At 34.8% G+C, this 25552-nt stretch overlaps 1 protein-coding gene across 15 annotated transcripts in view; it reads right to left on the bottom strand.

The window, feature by feature from the left end:
* Nucleotides 1-377: 377 nt before the first annotated feature.
* The window catches only part of Scml2 (Scm polycomb group protein like 2), a 245418-nt gene continuing 220243 nt past the window's right edge, over nt 378-25552 (bottom strand). For 6 of the 15 annotated variants that reach the window (XM_076562550.1, XM_076562551.1, XM_076562552.1 and 3 more), the window contains 7 exons: nt 20569-20873; nt 17364-17478; nt 15108-15311; nt 13998-14180; nt 11787-11897; nt 3473-3624; nt 378-2038 (listed from right to left, as the gene is read on the bottom strand). In XM_076562550.1, coding sequence (XP_076418665.1) covers nt 1916-2038; nt 3473-3624; nt 11787-11897; nt 13998-14180; nt 15108-15311; nt 17364-17478; nt 20569-20873 — 1193 coding nt within the window. In that variant the 3' untranslated portion in view covers nt 378-1915. The remainder of the gene's footprint in view (nt 2039-3472; nt 3625-11786; nt 11898-13997; nt 14181-15107; nt 15312-17363; nt 17479-20568; nt 20874-25552) is intronic. The other 9 variants (XM_076562546.1, XM_076562547.1, XM_076562548.1 and 6 more) reach the window with 3 other exon arrangements.

Below are 25552 nucleotides of genomic sequence, written 5' to 3'. Positions count from 1 at the left end.
TATCCTAACTTTATTGTTCATGTGAAATTCTGAAATACAAAGGATGTAAAGGAAAGAAAGATTGTCTGCCATGTCTTCTGATGATGAGCATTTGTGTATGTATATATTCTATCCTACATTGTTCCACATTGGGTCAGTCTCAGGGGACTTCATAAGATGTGACAGCTTCAGCCTGTAGAATGAGCTCCAGAAATTTCAACCTACTTCATTTACACAAAAAACTTCAAGTAAAATCTCTCCTGTAGTATGGAAAAATCAGAGTTTTACTCTTAAGTACACTAGTAAGTAGTCTCAAAGTCCCTTTTTTCAAGACTAACAAGCTCATATACTAACACACTGTCAAGAAGGTAAGTAAAATAAAATTTCAGGCTTAGGTGTTAATTGCTGTGGTTATTTATTATATTCTTTAAATCAGGTTTATAAAACAGTATTATAAACACCTGAGGACCATTCAACTGGACATAGCATCTTCATACAAACAATTTGCAAGAAGATCAAGTTTAAGTAAGAATCTAGTCGTATCAGAAATGACATAGGTGAAGTAATCTCTTATACATTTGCATTGTTATATAAAACACATTTGGTATTCTAAAGAGCAAAATGTACATTCTTGTCCTGGTGAACATTTTGTTGACATTTAGAACAAATGGCTAATACATATATAACTGATTCTCATAGCTTATAATGTATTACACCACTATATAAAGTAATGGCATGCAACACCATTTTCTTTTGAAAGCTCTCATTTATAAAAATAGAGCCCCGATGTCAGAACCAATGTTATCTTTTAATATGTAGTAGAATAGATGGCTCAGAACTATGTAAATTAATTAGAAATATTGCATAGGATAGAGAGCTTCCCTGTGTGGGAGCCAATCTATGTAGAGTTTCTTATCACCTGAATAATAAGTTGAGAGGTACTGGTGATAGCAAAATGATGTACATATTTTTAATAGAATAAACATCTATATATAGTTCTTTATTACCTCTGTGGCAGTGTAAAGTGCCATAATAAATCAAAAGATCACTTGTGTATTCTCACAGATATAGAATAGTATATAAATATGCTAAAGTATCTGTACGAGTAATGAGCACAAAATAAAACACATTTTTAAAACCTGGACACAAATATTTTGGAAATAGAGATGTCAGAATTGAATGTCTAATGTTCGAGCTTAGCAAAAATACAGAAAATTGTAAAATAGTTATAAAGTTTGTCCAATTGCATCCAATTCACTCTTGGAGAATATACATCTCCTGCACACAATTTTTCACTTTAATCTATCCCACAGTTTAAAAAAATACTAGTAAGAACAAAGACTACTAAGAACACTTTATGCAAGCTTATAAACTTGCTTTCCCCCCTTTGTATGAACAAATACACCACCAAGGGCACCATCAGAAAGGAAAATAATTTATATGGCTCTTCCCTTTCTAGTAGTAGTATATCATAAACAAAACACTGTAAAATAGACATATAAAATAATTGGGAAGGAGTTGAGAGTTAAGTGCATCTTTAAATTCTCTTTTGAAAAAAAATTCTCATGTTTTTATAATAGAACTTAAGTTGCTGGCATTTTCCCCCTTTGGGGTTTAGGTATTTGGTTCTAGATATAAAGACTAATCCAAATAAAAGGTTTTCCTCTGTTTGCTACATGAAGTACACTTGTAAACACAATAAAAATAATTAAAGACATAAATAATAAATTGCCAGTTATAAGTATGCTAATAAAACATATTCAATGGTGTTTAAAAGTAAAAGTATACTATCAATGTAACTGTACTACAATTTTGATAAAACATTTTTATAAAAACTTTTATAAAACAAAAACTGATGAGAAGAAAACAATTTTTAGGGTAAAATATTTTCAGTATACCTGAGAATTGTCTCTAATCTAAATTTGCACATTTTCAATTATATTTTACTTTTAAGTTTTTCAATGTAGTAACATAGTTTTAATGCTGGTCCTAGTTTCAGCCCCATATATTTCATCATCAGCTCACTCTTCAGCAGTAGCAGAGCTTTCCCATCAATTTCCTACAGAGAAAAGAAAATTACAGTAAAAATTCTTCCACAGTTTAAGTTATTTACTTACAAGAATGTATAAAATACAGTACGTTTCAAATATTTATGTATGTATGTATATATATATATATTCTCAGAATATATTTCTATGAAAACTAATAAAATTTGATCTCTACAATGGAGCATCATTTGATAATTTGTAAACAATCTAAATTTTAAGAAAAAGGTTTAACCCAGTATTTCCAAAGTATCAGACTTTACTGTGTATTGAACAAAATACTACCACATATTTATGACAAATGGTTAAAGACTATGAATAGTAGAAGTGAACTTCACGTTATTAACTTTCTGAGAAGGGAAAGGAGTATGTCAGTATCAATGTAAACTGTAAACATGCTATACAGTTTCATCTTCATGTTGAAAGCAAATCAGCTGTCTGAAGCTAGTTAGGTGCTGAAACAAATATTGATTTACTTAAAATATTGAAGAGGGGCTGGGGCTGGGAAGGACTGCTCAGTCAGTAAAGCCCTTGTGTTGAAAGCATGAAGACTGGAGTTGGACCTCCAGAATCCATGTAAAAATGCCAGACATAGTGGCATGTACTTAATCCCAGCACTGAAGAGGTAAAGACATGACAATCCCTGGGGTGCACTGGCCAATCAGTGTAACCTAGTTGATGAGCCCCAACATCGCAATGAGAGACCCTGTCTTAAAGGATTTTGGATAGCCTTACTGAAAATGATACCTGAGATTGTCCTCTAACTCCCATAGATACATACACATGTGCTTTTGCACCAGCATACACCAGTGCGCGCGCGCGCACACACACACACACACACACACACACACACACACACACACATACATGCCCACATAAAATAGTATATACCAGATATTAAATCAATAATTTTGTTAGAAAATATTGTGAACACATTGCTTAACAGTCACAAGGAATTCTTTAAAAAGTCTTTATTATTGTAATTACACAATTTATGTTGTAGAAGCCCATTATTTGGTATTCAAATCATAATGGAGTTGCTGGTTTCACTGGGTATCACGAGAAGGCCACCCTGGCATATGCTGTAGTTCAACCGCTCCTACTCGTAGTCTTAGAGTAGAACAGGGAGCAGGTCAGGGGAGGGTTCTTGTATTTGTCATTATAAGAAGGGGTGGTCTGCATCAGAGTGGCAATCCTGTATTACCACCTCTTGAAATTCTAAAACTGTTTAGTGTACTAGATACTTGGATACCCATTTAAAGAACAGGCAATTAACCTACCATTTAAGGCCTGAATGTTGGGCAAAGTAATCTTTCTCACAAAAGAAAAAGATCAGTTGATAGGGTTCCCCCACCATCCATACAACTCAGTGTCAAACTGAAAGGCCTGCACAGAGGTCATTCAAAGGCATTAGGGCAGCAGGAAAACCGGATCAAAAGATACATTACATGTTGCCTGAAGAGGTCGGCGAGGGGGCCTGATATGTGAGGATCTGTATGTTTCATAAACTGTATCACTTCATCCACAGACCAGGTTGAAGGGTCCTTAGAGAAGCCTTGTTTCAGGACACTGGGGTCAGGTACAGCTATATAACTTGAAGCTTCAATGGGAGGGGAAAAAAAACAAATCATACTTGACCTGATCATAATCCTGAAAGAAGAGATGTTAGGTAGAAAGTAATGGTCTCACTCCTGGAACCTTCTCTTAAGTACCGAAATAAAGACTCAAGATTCCAACTGTAAAATCTCATGAGAGCCTGAAGGAAGATGATCTGAGGAGCACTGCATTAAGTGTGTCAATGGACTTCCCCCAAGGAACAGGAACAGTTTACTTTAGAAGGCATCTTAAAGCTTCAATGTTCATGAAACATGTGTAGCAATCCAAGGCTTCTTAGTTCACAAGCAAGTACAGGAAAAGGTGCTACTTGAATTAAAGTGGGATAAAATGAGCTAACTCAGTACTGTCTTCCTTGAACGGATCCAACAAACTTCTCACAAATTGCTCTTAATATCTTTTTCTTCTAAGTTGACTTTATTTTGTTAAATATTATGGGACTCTCAAATTTACAGGATTATAATTCCCTATATTTGTTCAATTTTAATTAAATGTATTTCAATAATCCCACTATGTTTGAGAAGGGGATCAACTGTTTGAACCACTTTAATTATTCAGTATGGACATTTTTAGCATCACCTTTACACTTTAGATTCTTATCTCTGGCTTCAGAGTTAATCTCAATTTTACAGAAAACAAAATTATTTCCTGCTCAGCTAAGTCAGAAAGTAGCTTTAGTATTTTTATTTGATCCCTCTATTATGCTTCACTATATGACAATAGATATTTATTTTGATTAGATGTTTAATAAAAAGGAAACAAGACAAACAACTAAGGTATTCATCTTGACGAGGTTCAAGTTTTAGAGGTACTGTTTACTAAACTGTGTAGAAATTTCTTTGTGTTCAAATACTCATTAACTCAAGGAGAATGCTCAACTTCCTCCTGTTAGTGTGTGATGATAACTAAAGGTGGTTTTAGACTTTGCTAGGAAAATCTGTTTTCTATTTCTAGGTATGAATTAGTCAAAGGTGTATAATTTCTTTCCTATTATCTGGATCATATAAAATTTATGGGTGCTTTGAGTATTTACCCCAAGAAGCATAAAGAAAAGAAAAGGTGTTCAAAATTATAATGGCTTTCGGGTTGTAGCTCTAATATCTTTCCTTTCTAAAACCACAACTGTAACATGAATTCTCTACTAAAATATATTCTAGCCTTAACTTGTCAAAAAAAAATCCTTTTTTTTTCTGGACTTCATCAATTCAGGTGAGTGGTGACAATGAAGCCAGGAGTTTCCAGCATTCTGACACTGCAACATGATGTCATCTACAAGTCTGTTGGGCCACATTCTTAGCTATCCTGGTACACATGTGACCCATGAGCCCCAGGCTGGACAAGTCTACAGACAATGCTGTACCATTTGGGAATTAGGACAGTTAGAACAGTTATCTTTAACTCATCAGTGGCACAAACGTTAACTATTTACAATGTTAATCATCATATTTCTAAATCAACCTAGGTTTTAAAGAGGTTCTGTCATAAGAATTTGGTATAGTTATGTCTTGCATAACATGTAACTACTTTACAAATAAGACTGTATTGTAAAGATATTATTTCTAGCATAAAACTAATTTTAAATTAAAATAAGACTATAAGATCTTCTGTTTCTACTCTATTACTGAAACAAATTTGGGGTTTTGTCTTCAAAAATAATCAGAGGTGGTTATAAATACTACATGGCTACTACTCAAATATATGAAACAAACTAATCATGAGAAAAGAAAGTCCAGTCATACTTTTTCCTGCCTTTATAGATTGGGTTATCAATAAATATATCTAAAATAAAGTGATTTGATTTTTCCCTGACTATCATGGAATTTCTCCATAAGGTAAACTTAAACTAACACTAACAGGATCTGAAAGAAAATAATGACATCTCTAGACAACTTTGAAATGAAACGGTTATCTTTTCTCTAGAGCTGCAGGCAGCCAGTGTCTAGATTCAAGGATTGGTCCAGCCACCTTTTTGTCTCAGGAATCATAGTCAAGTGACTTCTGAGATCTTTTTCACTGAAAATGTTTACCAGTAGCTATTCTTCAATGAATTTAAAAAATGATATTATGTATGCAGCCAAATAAAATTGTTTAGATCCTTTTACTAAGAAAGCCTTTTATCACAAGTTGATATTTAGTTAATAAACTTAGAATTAACATTTCATATTAGTTCCTATGGAATAAATATCAATCTTTAGACCTCTGGTAAACAATATCACTTTAAAAACGGAAACAATCACTATAGGAGTTGGGGTAGGATAGAAGGGATAATATTAAATGTGTCATAGAAGTGTATAGTGAGGCTGCTCATAGATAACATCCATGATTTAAAAAAAACAATGAAGTCACTTGCTTTCTATGTTCTTTACTGCTCAACCCAGCCTAGAGAAAATGGTTAGAACACTTATTACTTCCTTCACTCTCCTGTACTCTTAACCCTTAAAATGGTTATCAGCAGGAAAGGCTATGTTTTGTTTTTCTTTTTCTTTCTTTCTTTCTTTTTTTAAACAGAAATAAGATTCCATCTTTTCTTGGAAGATTTAAGAGATTGACAGAGGATGTGGTGATTAGGGGAATGGTGTTACAGAAACAGGTTGCCAGAGACCTGATCCAGGTCTCAACAGATATGACAGCCATCAGAAAATTGGAGAAGGAATGTGTCCTTCTTGGTCTTAGAGTCATGAGAGGTTTTAGAGTCCTCACAGTACCTCAGGAATTGCTTAAACCTGTTTGAGAACTACTACTCTGAGAATTCTCTATCAAATATGGTTGGTGGTCCAAATCCCCAGAGACAGTTCTGTGATGTCATGAGGACAGGAACAGCCACAATAGTATTGTTCCTTCCAATGTGAAAGAGAACCTGACCTCTTTAATTCTGGCATTTTAAGATGTACTCAGGAGGAACAGTCAGACATGGAATCCTCAAGGAAAAATATAAATACATTGGCTAGGAAATATTCTTGAATATACCTTCATTTTTCTTCTTCCATTGGAATTTAATATACTTATATCTTTGAAGTAGATGACTTTTTCATAACTATGGGTATACTTGAGTATTTGACACAATGTCAGAAACACTCTTTGAGACTGAAGTATGTGCAGGATACAAAGAATCACCTACTGATGAATTCTTAGAAGTTTCAGAAAAACTTTTCATTTTAGACATGCCATGTCCCTCAGGAGACAATACTACAGGGAGAAAAGAAATTATCTTCAAGAGCTCAAATACTATTAGACGGCTGTCTTACTTTTCCATTGCCATGACAAAAGCAGAAGAAAGTATTTAATCTGGGAGCTCATGGTTCCAGAAGGTTAGAGTCCATGACCATCAAAGTGGGAAGCATAGGAATAGGCAGGCGGCATGGTGCGGGAGCAGTAGCTGAGAGCTGACATCTGACCCATGAACATGAGGCAGGCAGGCAGGCAGGCAGGCAGGCAGACAGACAGAGACACAGAGACAGACAGACAGATAAAGAGAGAGAGGGAGAACAACAACTGGGATTGGCATGAGTTTTTATAACCTCAATGACCTCCCTTAGTGACATATCTTCTCCAACAAGGCTACACCTCCTAATTCTTCTCAAATAGTTTTAGCAATTGGGGACAAAATATTCAACCCTACGAGCCTATGGGTGCCATTCTCATTCCTTCACATTCCACTCAATAGTCCCCATAGGCTTATAGCCATATCATTATACAAAATGTATTTAGTTCAACTTTAAAAGTCCCCATAGTCTTTCATCAACATTGAAACTGTTTAAAAGTCCAAAGTCTCTTCAGAGATTTGAGGTGATTTCTTAACTGTAAGCCCCTGTAAAATCAAAAGTCAATTATATACACCCAACATGCAATGGCACATAATGCACATTACCATTCCAAAAGGGAGGAATAGGGCCATAGTGATGAAATACTGGACCAAAGCAAGACGGAAACCTAGCAGGGAAAACTTCAAATCCTGTAGTTCTGTGTCAGATGTCAAAGGGCTTAGATGGCTCTGCCCTTCCAGCTTTGCTGACTGCAACACATCTCTCCCTCCCTCCCCCCCTCCCTCTCTCTTTCCCCCTCCCTCTCTGGTTTTTTGAGACAGGGTTTCTCTGTGTAGCTCTGGCTGTCCTGGGTCTTGCTCTGTAGTCCAGGCTGGCCTCAAACTCACAGAGATCCGCCTGCCTCTGCCTCCTGAGTGCTGAGATTAAAGGCATGCGCTGCCGCCACCACCACCTGGCTCCTTTCTCTCTCTTGAACTGGTTCTACTCACTATGTGCAGCTCTCCTTGGAAGGTATCCTACAGTTCATCTCTAACATCCTGGGGGCTCCAATATAATCCAGACTTCACTTTCACAGCTTCATGCAATGGCCTTTCGGGCCTCCATGCAGAGACTTCCCTGACACACTCCTGGCATCAGCCGCTTTCCTTAATGGTGTAGGAAGATTCCACAATCCCTTTACTCTTGTATCCTTCTTGACTCTAAAACCAGAGCATGGGCTGAAGCTGCCAAGTTCTGCTACCGGCTTGGGATGGAACCTGGCTCCCTCCTTGAACTTTGATTTGTTGTTGCTCTTAAGGAACAGAAAATACTGAATTGTATTGTAAAATGAATAAAATAAATACCTTAGGCCTTTTCACATGTTGGAGAATTAGCTGGGTGGGATCTTGCCCTGAGGTCACTATTCCCTTTATTCCATTCTCCTAATCATTTTCAGCACAAACCAAGGCTCCACCATAAAATTTCCCATTGGTCTTTTTCTACTCAAACTGTGTATTTTGTATTTCTTGTAGCCCTGCTTGTTCTTTTTCATTGTAGATCAGCATAAGAGTGATCACTAATAATCACATGACAGAGTCACTATTGAGCTGTCTTGAAATCTCTTCTACAGATGAAATTAATCCAAAACTTTAATTTAACCTCATGAAGACCCTCAGGACAAGGATAAAAGGAAGCCACATTCTTATCCAAAACATCACAAGAACAGCCTCTAGCCAAGTTGCTAATATTGTTCTCGTCTGAAATCTCTTGAGTTTATCCAAAATATCACCAGAACAACCTCTAATCATGTTGCTAACATTGTTCCCGGATTTAGTGTATTAGGTCTTATGTTGAGATCTTTGATCAATTTAGAGTATCTATCCAGTTCAACCAACACCATTAATTGAAATAACCTTTTCTGGGTAGTGCAGGCTTTAAGATCAATGATTGAAAAATGGGACCCCCTGAAATTAAAAGCTTCTGTACACCAAAGGACACCATCATTAGAGTGAAGAGCCAGTCTATAGAATGAGAAAAATTCTTCACAAGATCTACATCTCATAAAGGGCTAATATCTAGAATATACAAAGAACTAAAAAAACTAAGCACCAACAAAACACTCAATTTAACATTTTTGGCATGTAACTAAATAAGTAAAGTTCTCAAATGACAAAATACAAATGGCTTAGAAACATTCAAAAACTGTTCCATATCTTTAGCCATAGGGAAATGTAAATTAATACTGCTTTGAGGTTTTATCTTACCCTAGTTTGAATGGATAAGAGATAAAAAAGTTGGACAACAAATGCTGGTGTGAGTGTGGGGAAAGGAGAACACTTATTCACTATTGGTGAGAGTATAAACTGGTACAACCAGTATGGAAATCCGTATGTAGTTTCTTTAAAAATAAATGATCCAGCTATAACTCTCCTGAGTATATATTCAAAGGACTCTATGTCCTATTACAGAGATACTTGTTTATCCATGTTCACTGTTGCTGTATTCACAGGAGTCAGGAAATGGAAACAGCCGAGATGTGCATCAACTGATTAGATGTGCATCAACTAATGAATGGCGAATGATAATGTGGTACACTTATACAATGGAATATTATTCAGCTGTTATAAAAAATGAATTTATGAAATTCACAAGTAAATGGATGGAACTAGAAATAACTATTAGTGAGGTAATCCAGACTTGGACAAATATTTCACATTTTTGCTCATAGTGAACTCTAGTTTTGAATCTTCAGATATGTGTATTTAACCTGGAGTACCCATAGAAGTCAGGAAACCAGTAAGGGGCCACGAGGGTGTTTTTAAGAGAACGAAGAAAGAACACAGGAAATATTAACAGGGAACAGGGAATAATGGAGCATGAAGGATCAAGTGAGTTAGGGGTTAGAGGGCAGAGTAGAGGAGGGAATTTTCAGAGAGAGAGAACTAACACTAAAGATTTTTGAAAAAGCCAAATGGAAACCTGCTACTGTACAAGCTTCCTAAAATATATACATACATAAAAAGTTCAAATGGGGCCTCTCATAGACATGATAGGCTATCAAATAAAATGTCAGTGGCAGGAAAAGGTTATTTCTTTTCAAGTGGTTGGTCAGTGGGGCTTCATAGACCAGTAAATATTATAACCAGGGCTATTACTATTGCTCTTGGTTACTCCTCCCCCGCAGACCTTGATGATAAGACCCTACTTGCTAAAGAGAAATAAAGATATTCTGACCTGTAAGCTACTGGCTAGCTTTCATCACACTGGGTGGTGCTAGGCACACTATTAGGGGAGAAAAGTAATGACTAGTCTTACCCACATATGAACCCTGAAAGTGATTACAATTATGGTCTATCAAGATATATGTACTGTACAATAGTGGTATGAATGTTATGGAAGTAACCACTTTCTGATTGTATTGTATTATTGTATTTAAGGCCTTCTTTAGAAGATTCTATTCATGTTTAGCATGTTAATGAGGCCAAGGAACTGAGTATAGGTAGGTTACAGATCCTAGGGGAGAATTTAATGCTGCTATTCTACTAAACGTGCATAGTATTAAACTGACTCCTAGAGACTTATGCACACAAATAAGTGTTGTCTCTCAACTCTCCTCAGAGAAGCTTCTTTTTGCAGTAGTTGGAGATTAGCAGAGACCTATAACTGATCAATGTGTACAGAATGAAGAGATTACAGAGTGCTCAGCCCTAAAGTGGAATCTATACCATACTATGACCCCAAAGCTAGGGATCATCTCAGAAGAGGGGGCAGAAAGATTATGAGAGCCAGAGGCAGTGGATAACTACAACAAGACTGTATTTTCTAGATACACTTTGGCAATTGCATTTATAAACTAACAAACTGTGACTTCATACACAAGATTAAACCAGACAAAAATTCCAGCACATATGAAAGGGGCTTAGGATGTCTCACCCCTAGCCAAGGAACTACTGACAATTGATTGCTGCTGAGAGACAGTTTTCTTCAGGGATGCAGCCCCTGAGAATCTACACTCCAGTAGACAGTCCCATATGTACGCACATAATAGCTGAACTATGTGGATTCTGTAGGTTTAAATAATAATAATAACCACAACAATCGAGAGAGTGAAACCTTGAAATTGGAAGGAAATGGTGTAGGTGTAGAAGAGGAGTTGGAGGGGGAAGGAATGAGGTAAGGATTGATTAAAATATATTACATATATGTGTTCAATTCTTAACCAAGAAAAATACCTTCTTTCCAGTAACAGATCAGTTAGTGCTCTACTGAAAGGCAAGCATCTAACACAAAATACTCAGACAGCTCTTTTCCATCATATATAGTAATGGACACTATCCTAAAATCCATGTTGATTCTAGGCCATCATCTATGTTTCTTATGACAATTTAGTATATCTTTCCAATCTTGCCACCAAAGCTGTAAACTTCTAAAAACCATTTGTTCTTAGGAGCACAATTCTTCAGAACTATTCCTCATGACCATACTGTTGTTTTTTCACATTTGCTTACACTTTAATTGGAGAAAGCAGATATGCTTTTCTATCTCTCATTCTCTTAGATATAAGCAATACAAAGCAGAATGGATAGGGCTATGCTAAGTCATTTTTTTTAACTCAGGCAAAATATATTTCTGAAAGGAATGCAGTGCTCAGTGACCAAAGTAGTAACCTAAACGTAGGTGAATTTAACTTCCTACCCTCAAAACCATTACACCAAGAGCATAAATAGGTGGTGACTGAGGGACTTTCTTTCTCATTTCTGGTGTGGTGTGGTGTGGTGTGGTGTGGTGTGGTGTGGTGTGGTGTGGTGTGTGTGTGTGTGTGTGTGTGTGTGTGTGTGTGAGAGAGAGAGAGAGAGAGAGAGAGAGAGAGAGAGAGAGAGAGAGAGAGAGAATGAATGCCATTTACCTTTAGAGGGTCGCCCAGTCTTTCTGGGAGCCTTTGATGAGGCAGGAGCCAAAGGTCGAGGTCGCAGAGATCGTTTGAGGCTTCTCCTTTCATTTAGTTCCTCATCTACTGCTTTAAAAAAAAGGGGGGAGGGGTACATGTTATAATTACTATAGTCAGGTATTTTTGTATTATCGACACAAAGTACTTTTGTTTCAAAGTAATTTGCATGCTATGACTTCACCAACAGTGTCAATTATTTGACTATTATTAACAGGCTCACTGTATGCTATTAGGTATTTCTATTGAAATAATATATTAAAGAATTGGATTGGAGAGATGGCTCAGGAGCTAAGAGCCCTTACTACTCTATCAGAACGTTGGAGACCAGATCCCGGAACCCACATCAGGCAGCTTACAAATGCCTGTAAGCTCCAAGAGATCTGGGTTTTGTGGGCACTTTCACACACATGCATACATAAATAAAATGTGGTGTGTGTGTATTTTCAATAATTTAGAAATATTTAGAGAATATGCCTAAATTTTATTTATCCTGTGGTCACACACACACAACAGGCAAGCACTCTACCACTGAGCTATATCCCCTATTTATTTTCTATTTTGATACAGAATCTCACTAAGGCAGCCAAGCTAGGCTTGAACTCAACACTGTATCTCACATAGACTTTGGACTGCCTCAACCTTTCTAGTAGTTGAGATTATAGGTCTATGTCAACTGACATGGCTATACATATTTCCTCACAATTCAGAAAGTAACCACTTTGGAGAAAGGCAAACTGAGAATCAGGGAGGATCAGTACTTTGTCCATAAAGTATAATTCTAATTAACATCAGGCCTTGAATTAAAATTTCGTTTTGTCGAAATTCGTGTCCTTTTAGTATACAGGTTACAGAGTCAGCATTGGAACCCAAATGTGATAAATTCCAACACCTTATGACTATGACTATGGATTGTACTTTCATGCAAGGACTTCCTGTATCATAACTTTATTTCAAAGGGATTCACTGGGCAGCTCTACCAGCAGGGAGAAACCAGGAAGGGGACTCCAGTTAGGAGATCACTTAACTAAACCAGAGAAGTGGTGGGGCAATAGGGTTCTGAATGGGATGAGGGTAGTGGCAAGGAAATGGGAGAGGAAACAACATCAGGAGAGACTTCACTGAAACAGAGGCAATAGTTTATGATGAAAAAAATGAGATCTATCACAAAGACCTGAAAATGAATAACTGGAGATGATACCCCAGTCTTCTACCTGATTGGAATACACTGGACTTAAACAGATTAAGTCTGTCATGGTATTCCATAGTTCCAGAATTGGTAGCATTTGGCCAGAAAACAAAGCAGCTTAATACCTGGATTTTTAGCTACTCTTAAGATATACATAAACTTCTACTATAACCAGAACATGGTTGCCTGTCAATAGTCATATGAAAGAATAACAAACTTTTCTTCCAAAAAGTGGCCGAAAAGCTCCAACAACTTTTTCACTGTAGAGATCAGAAACAAGAATATCACATTTGGTTCTATAAGACAACACTACACTCATTTTTTTTTTCAGCCATCAGTTTGAGGGTCTATGAAAGACAGGTAACCATAGCTAATTTTGAGAAAATTATTCTTTATAATCTATGGGCTCAATAGTCTTTGCTGCTTTCTTTAGATTAAGGTCAATAATGTTAAAGCCATGCCGGAACCTAACAGAAAATGTGTAACTATCAATTAGTCACAAAGAAGCAAAACATAACACATTGGTATTAATTCTCAAGTTCACTAGGAATACAGTAAGAAATTAAGTTTCTCCACTTTATGTGAAGAAAGTATAATTATATACTACATGTTTTTCATTAGTTTTGTGTAGCTAAATGTGTGAGGATTACAGAAAAACTCTGAAATACACAGATTCCCAAGTTTAAAATGCAAAATAAAAGCATATAAACGGTCAGCAGAGAAAGCACTTGATATGCAAGCCTGGTGATCTAAGTTCAATTCCTGGAACCCATGCAAAGATGGAATGAGAGAACTGACTCTATAAACTTATTCTCTGGCTTCTATATATGTACTGCTCCCAACCCCTTCCCCCATCTCTCTCTCTCTCTCTCTCTCTCTCTCTCTCTCACACACACACACACACACACACACACACACACACACACACACACACACACACACTTTCGTTAAATATATAGTATGAAAAACTTTTATTTTTTTACCTGGTTTGTTTTGATCAAGGTCGGTAGGAGGGGCATCAATACGAGCCTTAGGGTTGAAAGGCTGGCTGCTCAAAAACTTATCACACTGCAGACTGTGACAGAAATTTTCAAGAAAGCGAAGCGCAAATGATGCGCTATTCACTGGAGGGAGCTCAACGGTATGAACTTTCCCATCAAAGGCGGCTATGAAGTGGGGAGGTAATGTCAGTCATCAGTCATCTCATAGACAGATGAGAAATACAATAACAAAAGAATCAATTCAGGAGATGTACTTTTAAGTCTACTTTCTGGGTTTTGAAATGTAAAAAGGGATGGATAAAATTCTATTTTAAACATTTATAAGCAGGGTAAGAGAAATGGCTTGGTTTATAGTAAGCCTTCTACTCTAAACATCTCCTGAGTACAAATGTGATGGTATCTGCTTATACAATCATGATAGACACTGGCTACAACCTATTCTATCCTACCCTATTTTTTAAAATTTTTATGGTGCTAGAGACTAAATTCAGGGCCTTGTACATGCAAGGCAAGCATACTACCCCTGAGCTACAATCCCTAGCCTTTTCATTTTATCTTAATGAGATTTTTCTTTTGTGTCACACTATTCTTTAAAGCTGCTTAGAGATTTTCTATAAAAATTAAAACTTTATGTCAACCATGCCTAAATTCCTGGCTTATCAAAGCATGTTCAAGGAAAAAATTGGTGTCTTTTACTTAAACTTATACTATTATATTACTTTTCTCTATTTGTTTTTTGTTTGTTTGTATGACACAGGGTCTCAATTATATAGCCTTGGCTGACTGGGCACTTTATAGCCCAGAGTGTCCTTACAGTCACAGTAATCCTCCTGTTTCAGATTCCTGAGTACAAGGGGAATAGGTATATGCCATAATACCTACTCTCATCTGTCTGCTTTGATAAAAGTAAACTTTCCAAATAAGAGTTAAAATATGTTAAGCATATAACCAGTATACTTATTCTAGCAGTATAATAAAATATTATAGTATAATATAAATATTATAAGTAATTTATATGCAATAATAGTCTGCCCTTCTAAACCTCAAATCAAATTTAGAACAGAAGTTGAATAAAGAATTAGATTAGGATACCAGTAATTATTTCTCCTCCTCGAGTGTCTGGCTTAAGAAATAGAAACACAGCCTTGGCGTCAATGGCACAATCCACACAGGCCTGCACAGTCCGCCGGAGAATCACATTCACAGGGCCTGGGCCAAAGTGGTCAGGCAGCTGCTGAACTTTCTGTGGATCCAGGTAGGGGCCACAATCTCCAAGTTTATTTATATAGACACAGACTTGAAAAAAAATGTATATAAACAATGAGATAAATTAAAATACATTTTCTGAAAATATTACATAATTGCCATATCCTACTAGCAATTTCACTTAAAGGAAATTTAAATATAGTTCATATCATTGACCATTTCTGCTACTGAAAATATGCAAATAGATATATTATCATATTATATAAAGGTACTGAACATGCAAATAGTAAAAAAAAGAGCTTATTCAGTATTTTAGAGTTCTACTCAAACTGACTATATAATATATATGGCTGAGAAGACTTAGGAGTATCATATCATCATTCTTAATTTATTATTGCAAGAAATGGTACAAAAATTAAAGAGTAGTTTCCTGTTTTTCTTATTCTTTAAATTGTGATCTTTCCCCTCTAACTTCTTCCAGAGGTTTCCCAATTCTCTACCTACTCAAGTTCATTGTACATATAGTATGTCAATTTCCTGTGAAAATTGGTCATCCTTACTCCTTTTATGACTGAATTTCTTATAAATCACCAATAGTATATTTCAACTGCATTTTCTAAAGTAATCAAATGATTTAAGGTATATGTAATGGTAATTTCTAATGATATAAAGTTTGAAAATAAAAATAAAAATTTCCTTTTGTGTATGCCTAGGTTCATTGATGGAAATTTTAAACTGTTTTCTTTGTACAATAAAAACATACAACATAGAAGTTTCCCATCTATAATTACGGTGTCAAGTACAGATAATTTAAATCAACAAAGGCAAATCAAGGTGTACTATAAAAACATGCAGGTTTATCATTACCAAAACTATTACTTTCTTAAATCAAGGACATTTTAAGCTATTCATCTGTACTGAAAAATTATATATATTTAGTATACTAAAAACCCATTCATCTCAGTTTCACTGGGTGGAAATATATGGTAATCTAACTTGTCCCAACAGACAGAAGGATATGCTCAGTCAACAAAAATGAAGCAGTGATTAACCTCAGCCCAAGGTGATAATGGCACAAATACATTCAGGAAGTAAAGCAAAGGAAGGATTTCAATGTTTTATCATATTTTTACCTCACTTGTTGAGCATCCCTTAGATGAAATGATTGGTACCAGAAAATTTAGTACAAACATAATGAGATAACTTGAAGATAGGACATAAGTCTGAGCATAAAATTCATGTATACTTCTTATACACTTTATACACAAAGTTTGAAGGTAGTCTGATATAATAATTTGGGGGCACTTGTGTTTTGATTGAAACCTGTCATATGAAGTCAGGTGATTTTTACTTCTGGTGTCATGTCAGTGCTCAAAAGGTTCAAAGTTCACATTCTTGGATTAGACATGATCAACTTGTATTCATTTAGCTAGTGGATTAAAAATGATAAATAATAAGAAATGAAGTGTGCTAAATGAATCTTTGAAAAACAAGTGGTATTTCAAAAAATAATGCCCTTTAAGTGAGAAAAAAAAGAAATGTGAGAGTATAAAGGAGGTAATTAAGGATATAAAAGAAATAATAGGACACACTTTTTAAAAACATGAATGGGGCGCTAGAGAGCTGGCTCAAGAGCACTGGCTGCTATTTCCAGAGGGACTGGGTTTGCTTATCAGCACACACATGACAGCTTACAACTGTCTGTGTCTCTAGTCTCAGGATATCTGATATTCTGACACTCTTGTCTGGGTACAAGGCACATACATGGTGCACAAATACACATGTAGACACAATACTCATACATACAAAATAAAAATGAAAGGAAAATTAAGATTAAGGAAATATATAGGGGTGAATAAAAAAGAATTTGCTTTGGTCTGTGCTCTTTCAAACATACCAGAGAAGAATTTAAAATCACCATGTCCTTTGACAGAAACATTATTTTCAAAAGGCATGAGTTACCTTGGAAAACACATATACAAAATGACAAAGTACTTTGAAATTAAAGAAGAAAGATTTGATAATGACACAAATTCAAAATGTTGAATATTTATTGAAATAGACTGGTTTTGCTTAACATTAAGCTGAACTACTAGCTTACCAAATACATTGTTTACTCATTTCTAGAAAATACTAACTTACCTGTAGACATCACTATTTTAGATGGCCCTGCAGAAGACTTATTAGATGAAGAGCTTTTCATCAGTGAACTGAGAGAAGCTGAGGATGTAGAAGAAACAACTGGAATACATTTTTCCTGTTTTAAAAAAAGGAATAAAGAATTCAGGTATATGTTCTCTTTTAAGAGCTTTTAGATGAGAAAAAAAAAAGATAGACATTACTGGATCACAAAATCATTAGTTTAAAAAAAAAGGCTGAAAACCTTCTGGGTACCAAGACCTGCAATCCTTTGGAAAATGAACTCAGGCCCACAAGCTGTTCAGGTTCCAGAGAAAGAGACCAAAAGGCTAGGTAGGATTCCTTATTGTATCTTCTGTTGATACCTTAGTCAAATTGGTTAACTGTGTAAAACCTGTTAACCTCAAAAAATTTTTGAGGGTTAATGCAAGACATTTTTATCACTGTTAATTCTATAAATCTCTTTTCTAATAGGCAAAAATAACCTCAAAAAGGCAGAGGGCTTTAGAAAGCAGCTGTTCATTCCCATTGTGTCTAGCCACCAATAATCTTCATAAAATTGTAAGTAATTTGGTGAAGACTGTTTGCTGCACATAAGAGACAAATATCTCTTAAACACAGTTGAATATTACTAGTATTCTGCTTATGTGAAATCTTGGACTTTTTCTAGGAGCTACTTTCAAACACACCTGCTTTATCACAAGAAAAGACTCTTGTGCCTAGAGAAATTATGACAAAAAGACAAAAGAGTAAAACACAAGAGTATCATTTAAGGTTGCTGCAATAAACTTTAAATTAATGACTGTTATCTGGATTCACAGTGGACTAGTAAATCATGCCAAGTATTGAATTACAAATTTTGTTTTTTCAATGTTTCAAAATTCTGAACCCTTTGATGAAAGATAATGTTTAATATTTCAACTTGAACAAATACAACTATTTAGAAAATTTACTAACAAAATTTTTCAAGTTTCTAAACTTAAATTTGATTAAATTAAATTTTATGTGTATAGATGTTCTGCCTGCATTTGTATGCCTGTGTCCACAGAAGAGGGCATTGTATTCCTGGAACTGGTGCTACAGAGGGATGTGAGCTGCCATGTGGTTGCTGGGAATCAAGCGCAGGCCCTGTGGAAGAGCAGTCAGTGATCTTAACTGCTAAGCAATCTCTCTAGCCCCTGTGCTAACATCTAAAATGTAGGAAAAATGATATTTCATAAAGGAGTCTTGTAGATATAACCAATCATCTTATTAAAATAAGAAACACAGAGCCAATGTAAAAGAGAAAGCCGAAAGGTCAGAGCTCCGAGATAAAATCTTACCTCCTGCAGTGCTCCTAGCTTCCCCGAAAGAGAACTACTTCCTGTTTGTCTGTGTTTAAATAGTCTTTCTGTTCTGCCTTCTCATTGGTTGTAAACCCAACCACATGACTGCCTCATCACTGCCTGTAAGTACCGCCCTCCAGGTCTTAAAGGCGTATGTCTCCAATACTGGCTGTCTCCCTGAACACACAGAAATCTACCTAGCTCTTCTAACCACCACGCTCTTGCTATGGCTCTAATAGCTCTGACCCCAGGGCAACTTTATTTATTAACATAAAATTAAAATCACATTTCAGTACAAATAAAATATCACCATAGAGTCTATTTTAAGAATATTTTATATAGTTCAAAAACTCTCAGTTATTAAACTGTGAACATCTTTATTTTTCATATAAAATAATGAAGTTAGATAATAGTGAACTGAAATGATACTTTTGAAAAAATACAAATTATGAAATATACTACTAGTTCTTTATATATATCATTAAATAATGTGTACCAAAATACCTTTTCAAAATTATATTAGTATTGATACTAGAAAACATAGGAGTAAAAAGATATTATTGCTACTATTACACTAACTTTCTGAGCAGGTGAAAATACATGTTTTTTCAAATATAACTTCACATTAAATTTCAAGATCAACTTTTCATAATTTTATTTCCCTTTAAAATGTTACTGCTTTATAGTAATCTTTTTATGTTTATCATAATATATTTACAAATATTTCATACTGATTTTTATAAATTTTCAATGTTTTAAACAGAAATGATAATGTAAGTATTTTAAAAACGACATTATTTGTTACATATGGCAAACATTCATAGAAAAAAACGTTATGTTGATATCACATGGACATATTAGATGTATAAGATAATACTGAGATATTTTTACCTTTATATTTAGAGTGCATGTCTTATAGACACTATTTTTAAAATTCCAGTTTTTTAAATCTCAGCCTTTTATTGAATAATTTAATTCATTAATGTTTAACATAATTATTATTATATTTAGTTCTGAGTAAACCATTTTATTATGCACTTTCTATTTGTTTCCTTTATTCTTTTTTTGTTGTAGTGGTTCCACTTATCCTATCTTTTGAGGGGTTATTTGAATACTTTAAATTGCATTTTATTTTCTTCCTTGGATTTTTAGGTACACATACTTCTCTACATTTTTTACATTAAGACTAGAGGCTCATCCTTACCTGAATAATTTTCAAATAAAAATTCATAATGTACCATTTCACATAAGATGTTGGAACTAAAATTATATAGATCCTTATCTTCTACATTCAGGCTTTCATATTGTAAATTATTTATATATTTATATCTATCTGTGATGTAAACTGTGCAGGACTAGAAATGATTATAAGAAAAAAATTTCTTCACTATTTTCCTCTCCCAATCTACCCCTGCCTCGCTTCCTCCTGACTAATTACACATGTAACAAAAATATCAACTTACTCTCTTTCTCAGTATTTTAAATTCTGTACCAGTTTTTCACATTGGATAGTTTCTATTCTATTCTCCAACTCATTTACTCTTTGTTCTTTCATCATCAGTAAATACTAGTTAATTCTGTCCAATGACTACTTTACTTTAGATATTACTACTGTTCCACCGAACTCCAGCTCCCCTCTCTGCCCTATTTGAGTTCCTGCCTTGACTGCCCTTGATGATGAACTGTAATCTAGAAGTACAAGTTTCTCATAAATTGCTTTTGTTTCTCAAAATAGAAAATCTTACTAAGACAAAAAGAGCCTTATACATTTAAAACAGTCCTAAAACCTTCAGTATAGTTTTAGTCAATTGCTAACCTGTATGTTAAAAATAATACTCCAATACAAAGACTTACAATACAAATTAGCAAGAGATATGACTAACCTTTTTTCCTGACTTTCCACCTATTTTCTTTGGTAGGATAAGCTTAACAGTAATGCCTTTCTTAGTAGCTGAAGTATCTCCAGTTGGCTTAGTTTGTACTGACTTCTTGCTGGCCTTTGTTACTGGTAGTACAATAGCTGTTTTCCGTGGAGACATCTTTGAAGATTGAGCCCCTTTGGGGGTGGGAGACTTTGTTTTCTCAGAGGTGGAAGGCTTTGTTTTCTCAGAAGTGGAAGATTTTGTTTGTTCAGCAGAGGAAGGCGGTGTGTTCTCTGCACTGTGCACTGAAAGAGCTGAGAAAAGAGCTTAGAAACAAAAATTAAAGAAAATGATATAGTTAAAAACACTATCATATGACTCAAAAAACTTTAAGCATATCTTTAAAAGTTCTCAAGGGTTACTCATGAAAACTATTTTAAACAAGATTCAAATTAGCAAACTTAGAGATGAAAAGGAAGACATTACAACAGATACTAAGAAAATTAAGAGAATCATAATCGCATATTTTAAAAAAAATCTGTATTCCACTAAACTGGAAAGCCTAAAGGAAACAAATTTCTTAAAATATACAATCTATCAAAGTTAAATCAAGATAAAGTAAGTGTAATTTAAGTAGATTCATAACTCCTAGTAAGATAGAAGCAGTAACTAAAAATCTCCCAACTATAAAAAGCCAATGGACAGATGGTTCAGCATATAATTCTACCAGGTATTCAAAAGAGAATTAATGACACTAGTCTACAAATTATTCTGCAATCCTAAATTCTTCTTACAAGGCCATCATTACCCTGTTACCAAAACCACACAAAGATCCAACAAAAAAGAAAACAATAAACCAATTATCAATCATGAATATAGATCATAAACTCAATAAAATATTACAAACCAAATCCAAGAATACATCAAAAAGATTATTCACTATCAATTCAGCTTCATACCAGAGATGCAGAAATGATTCAACATATGTAAATCAATAAATATAATCCACCATATAAAAAGACCAAAGGACAGAAACCACATGATCACCTCAAAAAGATAAGAGAATAGGCCTTTGACAAAATTCAACATTGCTGATAAAAGTCCTGAAGAGATCAAGAATATGTGGGACATATCTCAACACAATAAAGGCACTTTATAACAAGTACACATATCAACATTCCTTCTAAATGGGGAAAAACAAAAACAAAACAATACAAAAACAACAAAACATTTCGACTTAATCAGACTCTTTCCATACTCAATATAGTGTCTACACATAAGCAAGGAATAAATCAAAGTATCATCATTTGGAGATGATATGCATTTTTATACATAAAAGACTTCAAAGACTACACCAGAAAACTTCTATAGCTGATAAATATGTTAAACAAAATAGCAGGGATGGTGAGGCCTCCAGAGGTTGCTTTATTGTACAAAATTATTTTAGCTATCCTGTTTTTTTGTTTGTTTTCCCATAAGAAGTTGAGTATTCTTCTTTCTAAGTCTGTGAAGAATTGTGTTGGGATTTTGATGGGGATTGCATTGAATCTGTAGATTGTTTTTGGTAAGATTGCCATTTTTACTATGTTAATCCTATCTATACATGAGCATGGGAGATCTTTCCATTTTCTGATACCTTCTTCAATTTCTTTCTTCAGAGACTTAAAATTCTTGTCATACAGGTCTTTCACTTGCTTAGAGTTACCCCAAGGTCTTTTACATTATTTGTGGCTGGTGAAAGGGTTGATGTTTCTCTGATTTCTTTCCCAGCCCATTTATCATTTGTATATAGCAGGGTTACTGATTTTTTGAACTGATCTTGTATCCTACCACATTACTAAAGGTGTTTATCAACAAAAAAAAATAGCAGAATATAAAATTAACACACAAAGATAAGTAGGCTTCCTATATACAAATAACAAATCAGGGAAGCAAACCATATAGCAAAGCAACATCATACAATTTCACAATTGCCTCAAAAAACATATTGGAACCACTCAAACTAAGTAAATAAAAGACTTTGTATAATAAAAAATTTAAAAAGCTGAAGACATAAAAAGATGCAAAGACTACCCATGCTCATTGATTGGGGAGGACTAATATTGTGAAAATGGCCATCATACTGAAAGAAATTTACAGATCCAATGCAATCCCCATCACAATTACAACACAATCCTTCACATAAATGTAACAAATAATTTTCAGTTTCATATGGAAACATACACAATCAGGATAGCTAAAACAATCACAAACAAAAAAACTGCTGAAGTTATTACCATTCCTGAGTTTAAGTTTTACTGCAGAGTTATATTAATACAAACAAGCATGAAGTTGGCATAAAAATAGATATACTGAACAATGGAATAGAGTTAAGTACCTGAATATAAGCCCACACACCTACAGACACCTAATTTTTGTCAAAGAAACAAAAATACACACCGGAGAAAAGACAGCATCTACAACAAATGATACTGGTTAAACTGCATAGCTTCACGTAGAAGAATGAAAACAAGATCCATCTATCACCCAGCACAAAACAACTCCAACTGGATCAAGGACCTCAAGATAAGACCTGATACAATGAATTTGATAGAACAGAAAGTACTGAAAACAATTAAACCCATTGGCACAGGAAAGAACTTTTTGAGCAGGAGCCAAATAGTTTAGACATTAAAATGAAAATTAATAAATGGGAACTCATGAAGCTAAGAAACTTCTGTACAGCAAAGGACACAATAAATTGAGCAAAAAGGACCAGACAGAATGTAAAAAATACAACATTACCAACTATAGATCTGACAGAAAGTTAGTGTATCTAAAATATACAAAGAATTTTAAAAGCTGGACATCAAGAAAACAATTACCTCAATTAGAAAACAGGATATATAATGAAAAAGAGTTCTCAAAAGATGCAACACAAATGGCTGAAAAACCTATAAAATATACTCAACATCCATAAGCACCAGGAAAACACATAAAATCTCATTCAAGTCAGAATGGCCAATAAAACAAATGACAACTCATATTGGCCAGGATTGGGGTAAGGAAAACACTTATCCATTGCTGGTGGGAGTGCAAACTTGTACAGCCACTATGGAAATCAGCATGGCAGTTGCTAAAGAAAGATGGGAAATTGATCTACCTCAATATCCAGCTGTACCACTCTTGGGAATATACCCACAGAATTCTATATCCTAACACAGAGATCTTGCTCATTCATGCTTACTACTTCTCTATTCATAATAATTAGAAATTGGTAAGAGCTTAGATATTTATCAACTTATGAATGGTAATGAAAACGTGATATATTTATACAATGGATTATTATTCAACTGTTAAGAAAAATGAAACTATCTAATATATGTAGGTATACAGATGAAGTTAGAAAAGAATCATCCAAAGTAAGGTAATACAGATCCAGAATGAAATATAATATATATTTTCTCTTATATGCAGATGTTAGCTTTTATGCTTTAAGTATGTGTGTTTCTTTTATAATACCCACAGGGGTTAGGTAGGTAGAAAGGGACCAGAGGGGAGGATGGGATCTTCCAAGGAGCAGGAAATAGATAGTGCTATAATATGGAAATTAGAACAAGAGAATTAAAGGGGGTGGGATATGACAGGGAGGATAGAGGAGAGAACATGGGGAGGAAAAATTAAAAAAACCTCTTAAAAACCCAAATGGAAACCTACTTTAATAAAGGCTTCCTGAAATATAAACAAATATAAAATGAGTTCAAGTGCAGTGACCTTATAATAGAGGGACAACACACCAACTCTACAGTATAAACTACCAAAAACTAACCCAGTACCAGGAATCGGTTACCACTTTTTGAGGTGTTAGCCAAAGGGGTCCCACAGATCCCACATCTAACACAACAGGGCACTACCAATGTGGTTGCCCTCTACAACTTGAGGGTAAGAATCTCAAAGTAGTTTTAATTTGCTGAACACACCACGTACAATGTCAAGGAACATGGAAAACCACAGGTGGTATGAAAATGAAAGATTCACTTCTATTGGTTCATAATGTGAAAAGTTGCTATACATATTATCAGAGAAGAAAAGCAATCATCAGTCTCAACAAGCTACAAAATGAGCAGGCTATAATAACCATCTGCCTGCTAGATATACTCACTGGCACAATAGTAGCAAAAATTTTCTTTGGAGTAATCAACTAGTTTATGACTAGATTTAAGGCCCACTCCATGAGATGGACCCCAAAACTGATACTGGTAATGAAGAAAAAAAACTGTGACAACATAGGCCAAGTGTCCTAGGAGAAATCTTACTAGTATAATTCTTATAAGTGGTCATAGTAATAAAATGACTCCTAGATGAATGACATACTGCTATTGATTATGAATGATCACTAGTCATTGATTGGTGATACACGAAATAATTTTCAGAGAAGGTTCTTGCAGTGGTTGGTAATTAAAAAAGAGAGCTACAACTAGACCACCTGCAGATAGTGAGAGACTTTGGAGTGCTCAACCCTAAATGAGATGTCTGTATCATTCTCATCCCCTCAATATTCAGTTATCTATGTGGAAAAGCAGGTGGAAAGATTCTAACCAGAGGGACAGAGGACTTTGATGAGAGAGTACTTTCCAGAAACAACAGAGAAGACACATATCCAAAAGAACATGAAAAAATGCACAGGACATATACAAGCTCAAACCAGAAAAAAAGTTCAGCATGGATGATGTGAAGTAGATATAAAGTCTCAATTCTTAGCTAAGAATTGATAGCTGCTATGAAAGACAAACCAATTTTCCTCAATAGAGTAACATGATACATATCAGCCACTGTAGGGCAGGTACAATATTCAGTAGTACATGAACACAAATTGAACACCTAATTTTTAAGTTTTCCATTTTTTGTTAAGAAAGAGAAGAAATATAATATCCTACACAAAGCAAGGTGAGGAAAAGACATTGGAAGAGTTGGGGGAGGGGACGTGATAAGATCAAAATATAAGGTATAAATTATTTAACAATAA

The sequence above is a fragment of the Peromyscus maniculatus genome, chromosome X (assembly GCF_049852395.1).
Source record: "Peromyscus maniculatus bairdii isolate BWxNUB_F1_BW_parent chromosome X, HU_Pman_BW_mat_3.1, whole genome shotgun sequence".
Classification (NCBI taxonomy): Eukaryota; Metazoa; Chordata; class Mammalia; order Rodentia; family Cricetidae; genus Peromyscus; species Peromyscus maniculatus.
This window is presented reverse-complemented; position numbering and strand designations above follow the sequence as displayed.